General features: G+C 46.7%; 3 protein-coding genes across 5 annotated transcripts in view; 1 reads left to right on the forward strand and 2 right to left on the reverse strand.

Annotated features, from left to right (window-relative positions):
• The first annotated feature begins 84 nt into the window (after positions 1-84).
• On the forward strand, positions 85-1,682 carry inha (inhibin subunit alpha). The gene is made up of 2 exons (XM_030353567.1): positions 85-337; positions 761-1,682. The coding sequence occupies exons 1-2, from the start codon at positions 85-87 to the stop codon at positions 1,495-1,497; spliced, it is 990 nt and encodes a 329-aa protein (XP_030209427.1). The 3' UTR covers positions 1,498-1,682.
• Positions 1,683-2,084: 402 nt separating this feature from the next.
• Positions 2,085-11,773, reverse strand: LOC115541667 (gap junction gamma-1 protein). Its single transcript, XM_030353496.1, has 6 exons — positions 11,413-11,773; positions 5,596-5,872; positions 4,929-5,151; positions 3,847-4,203; positions 3,487-3,804; positions 2,085-3,205 (listed from the first exon to the last, which is right to left on the reverse strand). Exons 2-6 carry the CDS (start codon positions 5,833-5,835, stop codon positions 3,192-3,194), a joined length of 1,152 nt encoding a protein of 383 aa, XP_030209356.1. The 5' UTR covers positions 5,836-5,872; positions 11,413-11,773; the 3' UTR covers positions 2,085-3,191.
• An 841-nt stretch (positions 11,774-12,614) lies between these two features.
• stk11ip (serine/threonine kinase 11 interacting protein) overlaps positions 12,615-19,647 on the reverse strand; it is a 66,439-nt gene continuing 59,406 nt past the window's right edge. The window contains exons 21-26 of one of the 3 annotated variants that reach the window (XM_030353494.1): positions 18,597-18,694; positions 18,085-18,266; positions 16,504-16,588; positions 15,943-16,022; positions 15,158-15,384; positions 12,615-13,463 (exon numbers count right to left, since the gene is read on the reverse strand). In XM_030353494.1, the coding sequence (XP_030209354.1) occupies positions 13,320-13,463; positions 15,158-15,384; positions 15,943-16,022; positions 16,504-16,588; positions 18,085-18,266; positions 18,597-18,694 (816 nt within the window). In that variant the 3' untranslated portion in view covers positions 12,615-13,319. Of the gene's footprint in view, positions 13,464-15,124; positions 15,385-15,942; positions 16,023-16,503; positions 16,589-17,410; positions 17,507-18,084; positions 18,267-18,596; positions 18,695-19,647 lie in introns of those variants that run through there. The other 2 variants (XM_030353493.1, XR_003976412.1) reach the window with 2 other exon arrangements.

Consider the following 19,647-nt stretch of genomic DNA (forward strand, 5'->3'; position numbering starts at 1 on the left):
TTGCCCCGGAGCTGTCGTTTTAAGGGTGGGGGTGGGAGGTAGCGTGGGGCTGCAGCCATGTTGCGTAGGCTGGTCTGGTTGATGATGGTCCTGGGGGCCGGCGGCATGGCTAGGGCCTGTCCGGACGCAGACATGCCCAGGGAGCTGGTCCTGGCTCTGTTCAAGGACTGGGTGCTGGGGCGGATGGGGCTGGAGGCCCCGCCAGTGGCCCCTGCGTTACCCCCGGGCTGGAAGGGACCCAGGCGGCGGCCCCGGAGGTCTAGCAGCGCGGCGGTGGCTGAGGAAGACCACAAGCAGGACCTGGATGTCTCCCAGGTCATTGTGTTCCCCAGCTCCGGTAAGACAACAGTAAAGTTTTTTCCACAAATCCAGCCTGAGTGGGTTGTTAGAAGGTCTCAATAGATAGCACGCATAGGCCTGTGATTTAACATTTATTTATTTCTCCTTGGAATCATGATGCTTTCAAGCCTCTTGTCTCAAAGGAAAACGTAATCTAGCTAATACTCCTACTTCTAAAGCATTTTCTGTTGTACGTGTGTTGTTCGTTGCAAATGTACAAATACCATAGAAAGAGTAAATGTTGATTTTGCTAAGGACATGGTTACCCGTGGCTACATTTGATTTCAAAACATTGGGACAAAAGGCAGCGCTTTAACACATCAATTGTTAATTAAGACGTTTGTTTGGTTGTCAATTAAATAGATCTTATTTAAAAGACGACTAAAACACCCTTCTCCATTGCATATGATTCATTTGGCAGACTCGCCGTGCGGCAGAACTGAGGTGAGGGATGCTGAAACGGCCACCTTCCACTCGTATCATTTTCAACCGTCCGTCAACCCCCAGGAGCTCTTGATCACTTCGGCTCACTTCTGGTTCTATGCCGGACCGGAGTCCAACTCCTCCAGCCCGCTCTACATCCTGAACTCAGGGCAACTTCCGGACCACTTGGCCGCCGTTGCTCTGGCATTGACCAGCTCGGACGGCTGGGCCACGTATGATCTGGACGATCACCACCGGCCAGCCAAGGTTTACTCTGGGCCGCTTACGCTGCAGGTGCGCAGTACCAACCGCCTACCCCTCATCGAAGACCCGGATAAAACTCCTTTCCTTCATCTCCGTGCTCGCCGGCGGGTTTCCGGTCGTTGGCCACGCCACGCGATCCCGTGGTCCCAGTCCGCCGCGGACCTGTTGCAGCGGCCCTCTCAGCAGCAGCCGGAGAGTCGAGACTGTTGGCGGGACGCAGTGGAAATCAGCTTTGATGAACTGGGCTGGGGAAACTGGATCGTCCACCCCAAGGTAGTGACTTTCAGCTATTGCCGCGGTAACTGCTCCGCCCCCGACCGTGGCACCGCCCTGCTGGGGATCAAGCAGTGCTGCGCCCCAGTCCCGGAGTCCATGAGGTCCTTGAGGATCACGACCACTTCGGACGGCGGGTACTCGTTCATGTACGAGACTCTGCCCAACATCATACCTGAAGAGTGCAGCTGTTTCTAAACAGACTAGGCAGAAAACTATAAAATGAAATAGGCCGTGCAAAAGTAGACTACTATTGGGAAATCAGTGTTGGCTAATGCTTCATCCCCTCCCAGCTGAAACTTTATAGCTCACTTATTACACACTTGAAAACTGTTCTTGTCGCTCGGCCTTCCCACATTTCTGCAATGATGCTTTGCTACAATGTGCTTGTATGTTTATGTATGCAAAATTAAAACACTGAAACTGAATATTTTGTCTAAGCAACCTTGGGGGCAGGGAAGGCTGACCTTCGGACCACATACCACTTCAGTCCTTTTACTTCGTCAAGCTGTCCATTTTAATCAAATACATGTCTGACAACTGCACTTCATGGCCTTCATCATGCCCATCTACCTATGCATATCTTGCCAAAAGGTATTGGTCTGTCATTTGGTTGTTCTGTTAACCTTGCCCTCTTAAAAGCAACACCAACAATAGATATTAGTCAATGCCACCCATGAGAAGGTCTGTCAAGTCAGACATTAAGGAAACCTCAACTTTGATTGCTCAAAGTGTTGCAAATAATGTTTGTGTTTGGGACAACACACTTTCAAACACAAATTAAATGCATTCAAATGCATTTATTAACTGGCTGTTAGAAAATTACAAAAAAAAAACATTACAAAGCCAAACCATATTAAAAGGGAATGTTGTACCATGTGTAAAGTATTCTTTAGTCAAAAAAATAAAAAAATAAACTGTTGACAACTTTACAATACACAAACCAGCTCAAGTTCATCACATTCCAGACAACTAAAAGTCTTATTCCCAGCAGGCCTCGACAGCAAGACTCCATCAGGTGGACAACCAGATAAGCTACAACGTTGGGGTTTTAAAATGCCCATCAACATGAAGTCAGATGGAATCTGCACATAGGCTGTTATGGGGGTAAAGACTGCAAGACAAACGGGTTAAACCATCAGGAACCATTTGTATAACACATATACACACACACACATTTGACTTAAACCTGCGAAAGCCAGCATTGAATCAGAAAACGTTAAAGTGCCACAATTTCTTCTCAGAAAAGTAGGTAATTACCAAAAGCAAAACGAAAAATAAGACTTAAAGCTCAACAGTCAAAGGCCAACATTTGCAATAGTATGGTCTTGTCAACTCGAACAAAACACCGTCCAGTCATTGTAGAAATAGTTTCAAGCTTTTCCCAGGTTAACATCTTAAATTTGAGTTTCTGCGTAATACAAGGAGTGGCTTCACGAATCCACACACGCATATTGGGTTGAAATGTAAAGTGGTGACAGAATATAACTCATCAACTGTCAACCACACAAAATCCCCACCCACCCACACATTTGAAAGGGAGGAGAACAAAAGAGCAGAACCTTGAACCCCTTTCAAAAAACAAAACTTAACGAACAAGGCAGGGGACCCCCATAGCGGTGCCAGCGGTACAGAAGACGACCCTGGCTTCAACATGCAAGCAGAGACCGTGCTCTCACCACAACACTCCTGAGACAACAACGGTTTCTTTGGATTGTATTTGTTGTTTGGGCCTTTAATACGGAAACACACATTTCCCTCTCCCTCTCACACATTTCCCTCTCACACACATAAACACCTCTCCCTCACTCACACTTTGGTTTTCCCGGCTTGTTCGACATTTCTCCCCTCTATGGATGAGTCCTTCCGTTCGGGGCCCGTGGGAAGCCGGCTCAGGCATGGACTCCTGGAAAAAAACAGATCATCCATTAGGACGGCAGGTATTGTGCGATTATGCGATTAATTTGATCCAGCAACATAATTATTGTAATAACCTGTGTTCACAGTGTGCAACCCTTTCAATAGGGAATGAGGTAGGTATATCCCCTTACCGGCCACCATAGCTTCTTTAAGGTAATTGGAGGGGGGGGGGGGGCCGTTGGTCGTGATTTGCAAACAGCCTTTAAATGCTACTCACTGCACCAATGATCATCAACAACTCAAGATGTAAATATCCCCAAGCGCTACCTTTCTCTCCACCCTCGGCGCGCCTCTCCTCGGCGCGCCTCTCCTCGGCGAGGTTGTGCCGGTTCTGCACAGCCGCTGTGGGGTCCGGTCCCCCGCTGCCCCCCTGGCCCACCAGGTCCAGCTGCTGCTGGGCCTGTCTTATGTGCCGCCGCAGCCGCTCCAGCTCCTGGCCACCACCGCCACCCTCCACCCCGGGACTCTCCCGCCCAGAGTCCGCCAGCGGCAGGAGCCCAGTCCCGGCCTCCTCCTTGGGCCGGTCATGCTTCACCGTGGCGTGGTAGCCTGGGGGCGCCGAGGCTCCTCCTCCTCCTCCTCCTCCTCCTCCTCCTCCTCCTCCTCCTCCTCCTCCTCCTCCTCCTCCGGCTGGCCTGGTTCGGGAGACCAGGGTGGCCCTGCGGCGGAAGGTGTCGCGGAGGCCGCCAACGCCGAGGTGCACCATCTCCAGGAGCGTGAGGAGCAGGCAGAGAAAGGACACCACGTACATAATCAGCAGGAAGATGGTCTTCTCGGTGGGCCGTGACACATAGCAGTCAACCGTGTGGGGGCAGGGCAGACGCGTGCACACGTAGTCCGGCGCAACGCGGAAGCCGTACAGGAGGAACTGGCCGTAGAGGAAGGCCATCTCGAAGGCGGCGCGGGTCAGCAGCTGGCAGGCATAGACCTTCATCAGGCCGTCCGCCTGGATCTGACGCCGGCCGTCGTGCTTCTTCTCCGGGCCTGCAGGAGGAGAGACAGGAGGAGGGGCCAGGAGGAGGAGCCCAGAGGAGAAAAAAACGGAGACATACTGGTTAACTAGGGCACGCTGCAGGCAAAAAATAACCACCACAGCAGCCTGTACATGTTGATTTCATTACACAGAAAGTCATATTTTAACCGTGAAAATGTGTTTTTATTAAAATTCTCAGACAAATGACTCCTGATTAACTCACAATGACGTCATGTCTACAGCCAGGCATTAACACGACTACCACTATTCAAGGTAGGTTCGAGTCCTACTTGGTAACCCCTGTTTAGAAATGAATGCGCTCAAGGTATTACAACACACAGAGGCTAAAACACACTGACAGGCGTCAAGTGCAGCCCCTAGTACCAATAGGAAGCGCCCCTAGCATCAACAGGAAGACCCAGGCCTGCGAACTAGTCAACTTTCAGTTTTCAGCTTTCAAAATGCGCATTTTCAGGGGCGGCGACACTGAGCAATAGGACAGTGGCGTTAAGGGTCGTGGGGCGGGGCGCCGCTGGTGTGGGGGTTGTAAATAGAAAATAATAGGGACGACTGTTTTGACGCGTGGCGGTCGCCGGCGGTGCACTTTAGGCTTAAGGCTCTTCCAATACAGGCGTCCAAACAGCGTGTTCACATTATATTGTGGTCCGTCATTGAAAATAAACGTTTTTAGCTTAGCAAGCTAGAGCACCAACCGCGCTGCCTCCCTTCTGCGTACCATTGTCCGCCTTCGCCTTCTCGGGCTCGATCTCCTCCTCCATCATGGGGTCCTCCTCCCCGTCCTCCATTGCCTCCTCATAGTTGCGCGCGGCCCCGGAGGTCACAATAGGCATGCGCTTGCGGGCGCGGCGGGTGGGCTGGTACTGGGGGTCACCCATGCGGGCCACCTTGTGCGTGGCGAAGCCCAGGTACATGATGGTGGGCGTGGTGATCATCAGCACCTGGCGGAGCAGGAAGAGAGGGAGGAGTCACATAAACGTACACTACTGTTCAAAAGTTGTGGCTAAATCAGACAATTTCAAGTTTTCCATGAAAACTCACTTTGCTTTAACAGTTTTCAGCTGCGCTAACATAATTGAACAAGGGTTTTCTAATCCATTGGCCTTTTAACACGATAGCTAAACAACGTACCATTACGGGAGTGATGCTGGCTGGAAATGGACCTCTGTACACCTATGTAGATATTCCATTAAAAATCTGCCGTTTCCAGCTAGAATAGTCATTTACCACATTAACAATGTCTGGACTGTATCTCTGATTAATTTAATGTTATCTTAATTCACTTCATTCTAAGTGTCCCCAAACTTTTGAACGGTAGTGTAGTGTTGGGGGGTGGGGGGGGGAGGGAACTGTTACGCAGAGCGGTTAGCCTCCCCGGGACTCACCTGGAAGACCCAGAAGCGGACGTGCGAGAGCGGCGCGAAGGCGTCGTAGCAGACGTTCTCACAGCCGGGCTGCTGCGTGTTGCACACAAAGTTGCTCTGCTCATCGTGGTAGATGGTCTCTCCACCCACCGCCGTCAGCACGATGCGGAAGATGATGAGCACCGACAGCCACACCTTGCCCACAAAGGTAGAGTGCTGGGAGATCTCGTCCAGCAGCCGCGTGAGGAAGCTCCAGCTCATGTTGCCTGAGCCGCAGCCCGGGGGCTAGCTTGGGGCGCTGAGAAAGCCAATCGGTTGACACAGGGAGTTAGCAGGGAGAGGGAAGGGTACACTGATGGACCAATAAAAAGAAAGACACAGACAGACCGAGAAGCGAGGGAGAGACAGACAGACCGAGAAGCGAGGGAGAGACAGACAGACCGAGAAGCGAGGGAGAGACAGACAGACCGAGAAGCGAGGGAGAGACAGACAGACCGAGAAGCGAGGGAGAGACAGACAGACCGAGAAGCGAGGGAGAGACAGACAGACCGAGAAGCGAGGGAGAGACAGACAGACCGAGAAGTGAGGGAGAGACAGACCGAGAAGTGAGGGAGAGAGGAGAGACAGACAGACCAAGAAGAGAGGGTGAGAGGAGAGACAGACAGAGAAGAGAGGGAGAGAGCGACAGACCGAGAGGAGTGGGACAGAGCACATAGGGCCTCTATAAATAGTCAAATCTCCTAACCTATATGCCTCCTTTCCTTAACCTTTGTGAAAAACATCATCGAGGAGAGATGAAAAGGTGCGTATTTTCCAACATGCCAACATCCGAAATGCCAGCACTGTTTAAAATGATTTCGACTCCACTTTTCCTAACCGTCATTGCGCGACACCCAGTATTGCTGACCTCTAGCATCTCTAGTGAGGAACTACAGTTTTCCGAAGTTGAACTACAACAAGCGCTCTATCGATCCATGCGTTTGTCGTATTGATTTAAATCAGGTTGTCGCCAACAGTGAGAATCACTTACGTCAGACTTGGCCAACGGGAATATTATGGGCCAGTTGAATCCCAATTCACATATGAAAAAAAATTAGGCTCAACTTATGTTGATGTTGATATTAACTGCCCCCAGTAGTCTCTTAAATCTGAAGTCGACAGTTTATTTTCTTACGTAGTATATTGTGTGCTTAATAACCAGCAATAAATGAATACATTTCAAATACTGTTTCTGGAATTGGTATCCATTATTATCAATTTTATTTTCTTCTCCTGCTTTAGTCGGTAAACTTCGGTGGCATGTTGCTTTAAATATTGCCATCGTAAAGGATTATGTGACACCACTATCTCCTTTCCTTTTGTAAAGGCTGCTCAGGAGTAACCAATGCTAAAGGAGGGTTAAAAGGATACATCGAGGCTCCTTTCCTAAGCATTTTTTGAATTTGAACCAACTTTCCTTCAAGTACTTCCAGGTGATCTCGTTAGGAAATGAAGTTTTCTATGCAAAAAAGAGAATTCGTAGAGGCCTATAGTCTACGATATAGGAATCTACATCAGCAACAATGTGTCCAACAGCATGTGATTACCAGAGGGGGCACCAATGTTTGTGTTTGGAAACAGATTAACGGGATGCAAAGGTGTCTTGGATGAACATTTATAATGCATGAAAACCTGATAATTTTTGATTAAAGTTGTCGTCTTTTCCAAGTGCTTCCTTAACCTCATGAGTTCAACAGAAGTTACTCAAACACTATTTGTCATCACAAGGGGAGTGGTGGATCTTTAGAAAAGGAGGGGGAAGAAAGTCAACACTTGCTCCGAGTTCTCGGAGCAGCGAGAGGCAGCAGTCCACCAGCGAAGGCTCTAATCCAACATTCCTTCATCTTGTTGCCATGCTGACCTCAAACTGCCAATGCCGGAATCAAAGAGGAGGCTAGAAGGTCGCAGCTAGTCGCAAATGGAAACTTGGTGTGGGTTTAGGGCAGGTGTCATGATGCCTTGTATAATACACAACAGGCCTTTATTCATATAGAGAGATTACGAAGAAAAGCTGTTGGACCTAGTGAGCTGTTGGGACAGGCCTTCACACTCAAGTTACTAACATGAATAACTGATTATAGAAATTAGGAGTGATGAGGTTCTTATTCAAAACAAACAAGGCCACCACACAAATGAACCGCAACTGCTCATCGAAGCATTTACCGAGTTTGCATTGCAAGTCGTCTGTAAAACCACAAAACACTACCGTCTTTATGACTACCAAACAAATGGTCTCCACAACTTCCAAGTGCCCACCATAATAGACCTGATCCCAGGTCCGACGGGCCGAGGTTTATAACCCATAACTAAATTATGTGATTCCTCAGCCAAGGAACTCCCAGCCAAACCACAACATTCTCCAGCTCTTCTCAACTTTACTCATCTTTTTAATCCTCTCCTCCTCCTGGCATTTAACCGAGAAGCACAAAACCACTGCGATTCCAGTAAAAAATAATAATGAAGCCTAGGTTGGCAGCATCAGTTAAACAAATCCTCAACGCTTCTAATGGGAGAAAAGTTCAAGTGATGTGGTTTTTCCTGATGTGGTCCGATAAACAGAACTGGGCTTCGCAGATGGCCTGATGGAGCCTCTCACGGTTTGTAGTTATGTGGATAACAAGATAGCCAATTCTATTTTGATGAAGGGAGCATGTCCATTTATAACGTCATCCTGTCCATACCAAACTCAAACAAATGGAACTTCCAATCAACTGAACCACTAAGGGTGGTTTTCCGTTACCAGTCCCAAAAACTGCATCTCAACATCAGGTACATTCCACAATGTTTTGGACAGGAAGCCTCGCCTCGTTTCCACATACGTATGTTTTTCGTGTCCGTGCTTCCGTAAATTTACGGAAGGATTCGCTAGTGTTTTACGTACGGGCATGAATTTATTTACGGACAAAAGATGTTAGGAGAAATCAGCGAATTTTTTACTCCGGGTAGGAAATGAGTGCCCAAATGAAGGAGTTCAAGTACCTCGGGGTCTTGTTCGCGAGTGAGGGTACTATGGAGCGTGAGATTGGCCGGAGAATCGGAGCAGCGGGGGCGGTATTGCGTTCGCTTTACCGCACCGTTGTGACGAAAAGAGAGCTGAGCCGCAAGGCAAAGCTCTCGATCTACCGGTCGATCTTCGTTCCTATCCTCACCTATGGTCATGAGGGCTGGGTGATGACCGAAAGGACGAGATCGCGGGTACAAGCGGCCGAGATGAGTTTTCTCAGAAGGGTGGCTGGCGTCACCCTAACTCGGATTAGAGCCGCTGCTCCTTTACTTAGAAAGGAGTCAGCTGAGGTGGTTCGGGTATCTGGTAAGGATGCCCACTGGGCGCCTTCCTTGGGAGGTGTTTCAGGCACGTCCAGTGGGGAGGAGACCTCGGGGAAGACCCAGGACTAGTTGGAGAGATTATATCTCAACACTGGCCTGGGAACGCCTCGGGATCCCCCCGTCAGAGTTGGTCAATGTGGCCCGGGAAAGGGAAGTCTGGGGCCCCCTGCTTGAGCTGCTCCCCCCGCGACCCGACCCCGGATAAGCGGATAGGAGACCGGTACTTTGGAACATGAGGATCATATACAGAGATAAAAACAAAACCAACAGGCTTGGAAAGAGATCGCTGAGGAGTTTGGCCTGCAAGGTACTTAGCCTACAAGTTTTGTGAAAAACATAAAAACTTTCATACGGTATCTCCGTAAAACGACGGCGAAAGTTACATTTTTTGAACGTATATTACGGACATACCGGACAGAAATTTTACGGAGGGGAGGAGTCTCGGAGGAAAAACGGACATTACGGAGAATCGCATAGGAATGAATGGACTTTCGGTCGGAGACGGTTGGATCGCATACGAGAATGTACGTATGTGGAAACGAGGAACCAGATTGTTGTTCAATGACACAATCATACAATAGAATAATCCAATAGACAAGTAATGACTTAAGTTAAGTGATGCTAACAATTATTGGTGTGAGCTTAATGTTTTGTAGGGACCTTAACTCAGCATCATAAGTTCAGACACATTATGTCTTCGTTCCATACACAAAAACCACACACACACACACACACACACACACACACACACACACACACACACACACACACACACACACACACACACACACACACACACACACACACACACACACACACACACACACTTTGATGGGTTTTAGATATATCTTACACAAAAGGGCAACCTGTTATGCACACCTTTGAATCAAATTACACATTTCAATGCAACAAAAATGCTTCTGCCCCAATGCCAAGGACTGATAATAAGCATGCCTTCAGGATTCTTTGTGCTTGATTAATTGTGGAATAAGTAATGATAATGCCAAACAACGCCTTTGTGTTTTTGGAGCTTAGACTTGATACCCTTTAAATCTGAAAAAAAAAATTAAGAAAAAAAAAAACATCACAAGTTTTAACAAGCCCACTTTGCTGTGAACCTACACAGCTGTGAAGTAAGCCAACACCTCTTTCCAACCGCATACCATATTCATGTCTAAGCCAATATTAAAGGTCATTACTCAGACATTGGATAGCAAACGTTTTTGTGGGGTACTTTTGACTGGGTCATCAATGCGCACGTGTCTTGAGTTCTGTTGATTTGAGAGAAAATCAAACTCGCAGGCCCATAAACTTTCAACAAACTCATCATCACACATCAAACCTCTTCCACACCACCTGAAGTCCTCAACAGTTTTTACATTTTGCTGCTGACTGGTACGATGAAGACGTGTCGAATGAACTGCACATAAAAAATTGACACAATTGCAAAAGCCCCACCACAAAGGCTTTCCAGGCGGGCCATTATTATAATATACTTCTGCAGTATAGAGTTTGGACAGGGCAAGGCTAATTAAAGTAATTTAATTAAAGGACTTTAATAAGCCATCAAATTGAAGATGAGTTATCTTTCAAAGGTTACCTAATACCTACACTTTTGCCAGACTTATCGGCGTCACACAGGCAAGACCTTTGCTCTTCCACGTGTGAGGGAAAATGTTTTTTTCCTTTAATGTGCATGTATTTTTAGAGTGTGTGAAGCCTTCTGGAAATGCAGTTCTTACGACACGTCTCGGCCACCGTAGACTGGAAATAAACCTATACCTACTACACCTATATAAAATTACAGAGAACCATTCCTGGATGCATGAATCGAACCCGTGTCTTTGCGATCAGGACCACCCGCCTGTGATCCTTTGCTGCACGTCCATCCCTCTCTCCCATACCCCCCCTGTATATTTCAATCGCTCATATAGCCTAAAAATGCAAAAAGTAAATCTGAAAAAAAAAAAAAAAAAGACATCCAGTCCCACGCAAAACAAACTACACTTCACTGGAGAAGTCCTGGTGGAAAATGATGGGGAAAGAAGGGGGGGAATATGTGAAAACACCACGGATCCACATTCCTCCCTAACCAGAAGCAGAGCACCGGGCTGCAGGACGAGAACATCAAGCCCAGCATGGAAAATAAACTGCACTCACGAGTTCAAAATAGTCCCCGATGTATCAAATGGTTGTTTACACAGGATGTTTTCTTAAAAATTCAGTAGGCTACACATTTAAATGGAAACACTTCAGTTAACTTCAGCAACAAGGTGAAGCGCTTCAACGTATGGGACAAGTATCAGACAGTCCGAATTTACCCAAGAAAAAACTGCAGGAGAGAGATGTTGGACGATGATGATAATAATAATAATAGTTGAGCTACTATACAATTGTTTTCAATGGGCTGAAATAGCAAGTTTGGAAGGACACGCCGTGTTAACAACCACAGAAATTAACGCAGCCTACTACCTGTGGCGAATCGAAGAACAAACGTGGAGAAGTTCCCGGTCGAAAGGCATACAAAGCTCCAGTAGTCCTCCAGAAGCGGGTCGAAACGTCCTCAACAAGTCCGCCGACTTACTCCCGGATCTAATTGATCCGCCGGCTTTTGCCAATTAGTCCCCGTCACCAGCACGAGCCACATTTAATATTAACCCATTGGACGCTTCGAGGCGGAACACCCACGTGAGGCCGACCACAGGGGTCGCTACTGAACCGAACAGTCCCGAATCGCGTCCCTCCCACATGACCACGTCATTTATCCTCTCCCCCCCTACCTTCCAAGGAGGCCTCCGCGGACACACACACACACACGCGCTGACACACACACACACACGCGCGGACACACACACACACACACACCCTTCCCTCCCACATGTTTACATAATTACTCCCCCCACCCCCTTCCAAGGAGGCCCAGCAGTGTGAAACCAGAGAGCAGCTAATGGGCTACTGTTCAGCATCACTAACATCTGGAATCTCAATTAGCGCCCAGAGAAGGCGGGGCTTTTACTTTGAAGTACCTCACAGTGTGAATATTGGGCGTGGCAATTTATCCGTAATATTAATCAAGATGTAGTTTGCCACTTTCTTATGAATATATAACGTGCTTATATTATATATATAATATATAATATGCATATTATATATTATATTATATTGACCTTGGGTGCCTTGAAAGGCGCCTCTAAATCAAATGTATTAATATTATTATTATTATATGCCTTGATGGTGTCTTCAATTTTGCGTTCAAAGGCCCCCTGCATACATTGCAATTTAGATGTTAAAATTTGCTTTACAGAGACCGTCGTCTGTAATAGGGATTAGATTATTACACAAAATGTAGCTAGACGTTTATAAGAAAAACCTTTTTAATACAGGAAGGCATTCAGTGGTGAGGGAGTCTACAAGGCATGGAGTGGGAGGTGGGGTTTGGGATTGACAGAAATATTATAAACTTGCCTTCCTCATCCCCATCTTCAAACCACTCATCCAAGGTCAGGTCGGCGGCAGCATCTCTAGCAGGGGGCCACATACTTGCCATTCCCATGCCACATAAATTTAACATGTTAATCTAAAACCCCCAACTTGTTGATTCAAAACACTTGACTTGTTTTGTCCCAATCAGTTAAGTAAATATTCAAGAGTTCACTATAGGCTGTTCTCATTGACTTTAGTCCCGTCCATAGCTTTATGTTTCTCTTTTGTCTATAAACAAACCACCCATATAAAGTATACAAAGTGAAACGCTGTTCACGACGATAACATTTCATTTTATTCATCACACATTGTTCTCGTATAGAAAAAAATACTTTTGTTAGAAATTTCAAAAACAATTTGATCCAAATAAATTACGGTTACTGAAGGCGACGGTCCTCATCATCCTCAACGGAATTACGCTGTTGCGACCGCCACGCCCGACACAACAACACACCCACTCGCTCGCACCAATAACCGCTCACTCGCTACAGAGCTGCTCTCACTTTGAGGAAACCTTTTTTTCACGTGACCCTGCATGGGTGCCGAGGTTACGCCCAAGGTCACCTTCATGGTCACCGTGACCGCGGGTGACCTTTTGACGAGGGAGACGGCATGGCTTAGGCATGCATGTGTGCCTAACTCTACTCGCACGCGCGCACACACATACGCATTGACACGCACGCCCTCCCCCCCACACTCAGACCCCCCCTCAGCCAGAGAAGGTTAACGTGTTTCAAAGGCACAGCTTTAAACCAAGCTTTAAAATGTTTTAATATGATTACGTCACATTGCGTAGCGAATACAACAACAGCAAAACACACACACACACACACACACACACACACACACTCAAAACTAACACACATCCACACACTAACACACACACACAGGCCAACTCAGGAGGTGGCGGGGTCGTGCAGGGTGGTTGCGAGTGCGACTCCGAACATGGTTTCCCATTGGTTGCGGACGCAGGTGAGCAGATGGGCGGTGAGCTGGGGGGTCTCGGAGCGCAGGCTCCAGGTCCTCTCCTCCTTCAGCGTCTGGGTGAGGGCCACACACACATATACAGGGACGCACACACAGGCACGCACACATACAGAGGCAAACACACACCCACACACACAGAGGCACACACCCACACACACACACACACACACACACACACACACACACACACACACACACACACACACACACACACACACACACACACACACACACACACACACACACACACAGTTAAACTAGCAGCCCACCCCAACCTGTCGCAGACTAGTTCTGAGGTACAGTCACTGTTCGTAGTAGGATGCAGTTCCCGGAGTGAGAAAAATATCCCAAACTAACTGAAACATACCCCTTTCCCGGAAGTCCCGCCTTGTCTCTCACCCCTAAACCCATGTCAATGAAAGTCCCACCCTCTCTCTCGCCTCTTGACCCATGTCAGGGATGGGCAACGGGCGGCCCGCAGGCCGCATACGGCCCGCATCCTCACTCAGTCAGGCCCACACATAATAATAAAAAAAAAAGCTAAAAAATCGATGTTACAGAAAACTCAGTCAAGAAAGATGAGAAGAATTCATAGAATTCAAAGGCAAACCCATGCGACTAGTTAGCTTAGAAACGATATCAGTCATTAAAGATATCCACTTAAGTCGCCACTACAACTACTACAACTGCAATGAGTATCATGCTTGTTGGGTTTGAGTTCATTGAGTTGTTGCACTTAATGTTGCGCACGTTTTTCAGTTTTGTGACATCATTGAATGATGATGTATGTGATCCCTTGGCAATGATAAAATACTGACCATTCATATGGCTGTTTGAGCATGGAAAACATGAAATGAATGTATGTTGGTTCAATTAACATACCGTAAATAGGTTATGATTCTGGAAGATTTTTTTGGTAGTGGCCTTCCCCAAAATGCACAAGAATACAGGAAATCATATCTACCAAATTCAAAATTGTGTAGCTTCTCTCAGCTCACGTTTAGTTGAAGTGTGCAGGCATTTGGCCCTCTGATGGTTATGATGAAAAATGTGTCCCTCTTTATCATGAAAGTTGCCCATCCCTGACCCATGTCACTTAAAGTCCCGCCCTCTTTCTCACCACTAGACACATGTCACTGAAAGTCCCGCCCCCTCTCTCTCGCCTCTAAACCCATGTCAATGAAAGTCCCTTCCTCTCTCTCACCACTAGTACCATGTCACTTGAAGTCCCTCTCTCTCTCACCGCTAGACTAATTGCTGAAATTCCTGCCCTCTCTATAATCGCTAAACCCATGTCAATGAAAGACCCGACCTCTCTCTAACCGCAAGACCCATGTCACTGCAAAGGTGCATCACACCAAACGTGAAGGGGCAACAAGACCCCATACAAAGTGAACGTAGAGACGCGAATCGGGCAAATTATTCGCTAGAGAAAACCGGCGACAAGTTTCAACTTTGCCGCGACATTCGCTTGATGACAGCCAATCTGCGTTCAAAAGCGTGGCCACCGAGAGACATGTGTAACGTAACAGCCAATCAGCGTTCAACCGGCCAACCGTTCCCTGCAGTGCAGTCCGAGGTGAACCGCAGCAAATTCGCCTGACAAAACTTGCACAGCGACAGTTTATGTGTCTTTTGGTGTGAACGCACCTTAAGACCCGCCTCCTCTAGGGCTGAACTAGTAACTGATCTAGGAGCTGTTGGACGGACCCACCTTCTCCAGGGCTGAACTAGTAACTGTTCCCACCTCGTCGTACAGCTGAATGTCCATCCTGCATGCGTCAGAGGGCCAGAGTTTTGCCGAGCTCACGCAGCTGATTGGCTGGCTCTCCAGGACGATCGCCGCCCCACTCGATGGTTCCACGCTTTCATTGGCTTCGAGGGTCGCCGGGCTCTTACACCATTGGTGGTCTTCGTCAAGCAAGTAAAGCGTCTCCTTGGTAACCAGTACAGTCAGTGGAGTCCAGCTGTTGTCTAAAAGAAGAGACAAGCATGATTATTACTCATTTACAGTTTGTTTTTATTGTTTAAATTTCACAAATCCTAAATCCTGCTGAGCACTGCAGCATTCAGACGTCCGTGTTCGCAGGATAGTGTGATCAGGGTGTTCGGCAGCAGGCCCAAAGGTTGTGGGCTGGGTTCAAACCTCAATGTGGCCGATGTTTAGCGAACCTTTGAAAAACCTTTGTGGTGTGCCAAATATTTTTTATAATTGTAATAATTTTTAATAACATCTTTGTGACAACTATGTCAAACCACTGGGGTGGGTGGGCGCGGGTTGGACACGTGTTCAGCGCTGGCCGGGCTCCACAACACGTGGCTGAACTCCATGCTGCGACATGCTGCGCTAGCTTCCCTCTACACGTCTACAGCTGTGTAGCCGACGGCCGTGTTTCTAACAGCACGCCCTGGAGGGGGGGAAAACAATGCTTGTCTCTGTGTGTGTGTGTGTGTGTGTGCACAAACATCTGTTGTCTTATCAGCTGCAGTGTCTGCGTGTGTATATCCATGCGCACACACCCACACACACACCTTGGAATAGGAACGCTAGCAGATAGAAGAAGTGAAGATGACCGTCTTCTGCTTCGGTTTCGTCTTCACACACCAGAGGCCTGGAACAAGTTATACCATCAATACATGATCAATTTACAACCAATTTACTACCTATACACACACCAGATGCCTGGCAGGAACAATTAATACACGACTTTGATTATTAAAATCATGACACCATTATTACACAAATATATTATTATTACACAAATACACTTCCAATACACTATTATTACACAAATACACTACCAATGCACTATTATTACAGAAATACACTACCAATACACTATTACAAAAATAAACTATTATTACACAAATATACGACCAATACACTATTAATACACAAATATACTAGCAATATACTATTATGGCATCATTAATACATTATTATTACACTACGCACGCACGCACGCACGCACGCACGCACGCACACACACACACACACACACACACACACACACACACACACACACACACACACACACACACACACACACACACACACACACACACACACACACACACACACACACACACTACCAGAGGTGGTGCTGGGGGTGGAGGCGGGAGTTGGAGATAGACTTCAGTTTGCTGCTGGACTTCGGAGCCAACTCACGTACTACACCTGTTAACACACAACACAACATTATAACGAAGGATGGGGATCATTATTTATTGATATCGATACCATTTTCGATACTCCTTAACGATCCTAGTCTTTATCGATACCACCATCTATACTTTTCTATTAATTGGTGGAAATACAAAGCGTTTTTGGTGATGAGGAAAATATTTAGGAAATAAATAATTGCATTTTAAATTAAATATGTAATTCTTAATAAATATTGACATCAGTAGTTTGAGTTACATAAACTACTAACATAAACTTAGAGCACTAAACAACTGTATTAGTAATACAGAAACATGAGTAATACAGTATTACTCATGTTTCTCACCAAAAACTAAATTTACCGTTTCTTTACATTGCATTTGAACACATCATGATGACCTAACAGTCGTTTTACTGAGCCAACCTCAACACATCATCAAGCAGCACATCTGAAACTTTATTTACTTTTTAAGATAACTAGCTTGTATGCTGCTGATTACAACACCGATTTCACAATTAGATTACTATTTTTAACTGACAGGACTAGCGAGAATGTCTGTGTGTACGATTACCACTCGTAGTTTGAGTGGATGATTAAGACGGGCCCGTCTGTGGTGCGACAGGAGAAGGGGGAGACAGTCTTTTCAACTCGGAGACAGTCGAAGGTACTGCATTTGATCTTTATTTGATGCACAATGCTAATGTGCTTGGCCATTGAGGTTGTGTTCCCCCCTTTACAATCTATGATTTTCGCCCTTTTCGCCCATTCAGCCATCCTCGCGAGCAAAGTTAACTGCCAGACTTCACTTGTTTTACTTGTTATACCTGTTTGCTTACAATTCCATTCAAAAACATTGGTGGACACGCTGCAGTGATTGGATCGATTTGAACGCCTTCATGCGACTTGAGGGACACAACATTACGTTACAGGACCTACGGGACAAAAAAATAAATAAATGAACGACGGGACTCGATAGTGGTATCGATAAGCCCAAACGTTAATGATTTTCGGGTTTTGAAAAAAGTGCAACCGGGTCCTTAATAGAACCGGGTTTCTAATTATAACACAGTACTACACCTGTTAACACGCAACACAACATTTCGCACGTACTACACTTTCAAAATAAAAGACACAAGCCGAAAAAGGGAGCGAGGACACTAACAGTAGCTGCTGTCTTTTAATTTGTAGGTACCACTGTGAGACCTTCAAAATAAGAGATCCTAGCAAACACATAACCCCTAAACACACCCAAATGATAGAAACACAACAAAAATGGCCCATGCTGCGGGCTAGGATTTCTACTGCCGAATAGGGGTGGGTGGGGACGCCTATGGAGCACAATACGGCAGGTACCTGTGGAAGCTTGAGATTGAGCGTGACAAGGACAAGCAGGGGGGCGTGTGAGGCATCACAGGAGTGGGAGAGAGAGAGAGGGGTGCCTCTGTTTGTGAATAGAGTCACTTCAGAGCGGGCCGCTACACTTTGGGGCTCCTGCGTCGTGTGCACACACCGGTCAGGCGGCCGAAGAAGCGTTTGCAGCGGGCGTCGTCCCGCACCAGCAGGGTGTAAGCACCGCCCCCTTCCTCAAACTCCATGTGGATGGTCTGGGAGCACAGGCCCACCTCCAGGTAGCTCAGCTCCGTGATTGGATGGCTGTCCCTCTTCTGCAGCCGATCGGACAGCTGGCCGTTGCTGGGCAGAAACACGAAGAAGGATGGGGATTGGAGAATGGTATTACCTCGTAGGAAGACAGAGCTGTCCTCTGATTGGCTCAAAATGGTGTCAGGTGTGCATCTGTGTTTAGTTATAGTGCACTTATAAACACACGGCTAGCCATCTTCATTACTTTTACTAATAAATAATACATTAAGTGAAAGTTGTAAGTTGACATGATATTCAATACTAAATCTAAACTTTCTAAGAGTCTCTACCACAAACTAAATCAAAGCACACCTACTTTTCTAATTGTGTGCGTATCTTAATCATCTATACATTTCATCACACACAACTACTGATACTCACTGGGTGGAAGATGACATCTCCAGGAAGTAGAGCCTCTGATTGGACACGACCAGAAGAGAGGGAGACTCCCCCAGTTGGCCAAATCTAACCGTGGACATCTGGAAACAAACAAACACAACAAAATCATAAACAAACACTTCCTGTTTCTGCCTTGGATCTGGTAGGTACATTCTAAGTAGGTACTTTTATTAGTCAAATTTGTTTTTTTAAGTTATGGTACCGGGAGTCCTGTATCACGACATGCATGGTATCAGGACTGAGTCTTGTATCATGACATACAACTCATGCCATCACTGGCAAGATCGTGTGAGTAATCTCACGTGATCGGCTTTTTTGATCGGTGCTTTTGGGGTTCTCCGATCAAGCTAATTTTAGCCAATATCTGCCGGCGTCCGATCAGTCGGCGCATCTCTAATCACGACATACATGGTACCAGGACTGAGTCTTGTATCAGGGCATACATGGTTTGGACTGAGCCTGGTATCCCAACATACATGTATCTGGACTGAGTCTTGTAGCTGGACACACATGGTATCAGACTGAGTCTTGTATCACAACATATTGTATCATATTGGGACAGTATTGTATCAGGACATATATGGTATCCTATTGGGACAGTCTTGTATCAGGTGTGACGACCCCGTTGGGTCTTTGACCCCGCCCCTGCTGTGTGTGCCTGTGTTTCTCTCCCTCCTGATTAGGAGATTGTCGGTAGGTGTGGGATGGACCGGTGGCGGTATAAAGAGCCTGCCCAGAGAGCAGACGTGGCTTCTCCCTCCTCCCAGCATTGGCTTTCCTTTGGCTTCCTTTGTATTCACATGGACTGATATTTACTTTACCTTTTAGGTTACTTACATTTATACTGACTTGCACCACACTTCTTATTGTTATGTTTATTATATAATAAATGTCTTATTATTGTGAAAATAGCGTGGTCTCCCCGGTTCATGTTGCATGCATGTCACATATGGGGGCTCGTCCGGGATCTGTTTCTGGAAGTGGGTAAGGTAAAGAAAATTTTCCTCCACTTGTTTTGGATTGGCAATTTTTG

This window comes from Gadus morhua, chromosome 4, assembly GCF_902167405.1.
Source record: "Gadus morhua chromosome 4, gadMor3.0, whole genome shotgun sequence".
NCBI lineage: Eukaryota > Metazoa > Chordata > Actinopteri > Gadiformes > Gadidae > Gadus > Gadus morhua.

Bases quoted from the DNA above. Each gene is read 5' to 3' on its own strand.
- inha (XM_030353567.1), top strand. From the start codon at position 85: ATGGTCCTGGGGGCCGGCGGCATGGCTAGGGCCTGTCCGGACGCAGAC. The intron at 338-760 runs GTAAGACAACAG...TTCATTTGGCAG, and splicing joins CATTGTGTTCCCCAGCTCCG to ACTCGCCGTGCGGCAGAACT.
- LOC115541667 (XM_030353496.1), bottom strand. From the start codon at position 5,835: ATGAGCTGGAGCTTCCTCACGCGGCTGCTGGACGAGATCTCCCAGCAC. The intron at 4,204-4,928 runs GTACGCAGAAGG...CTCCTCCTGCAG, and splicing joins GAAGGCGAAGGCGGACAATG to GCCCGGAGAAGAAGCACGAC. The intron at 3,805-3,846 runs GAGGAGGAGGAG...GAGGAGGAGGAG, and splicing joins CTCCCGAACCAGGCCAGCCG to GAGGAGGAGGAGGAGGAGGA.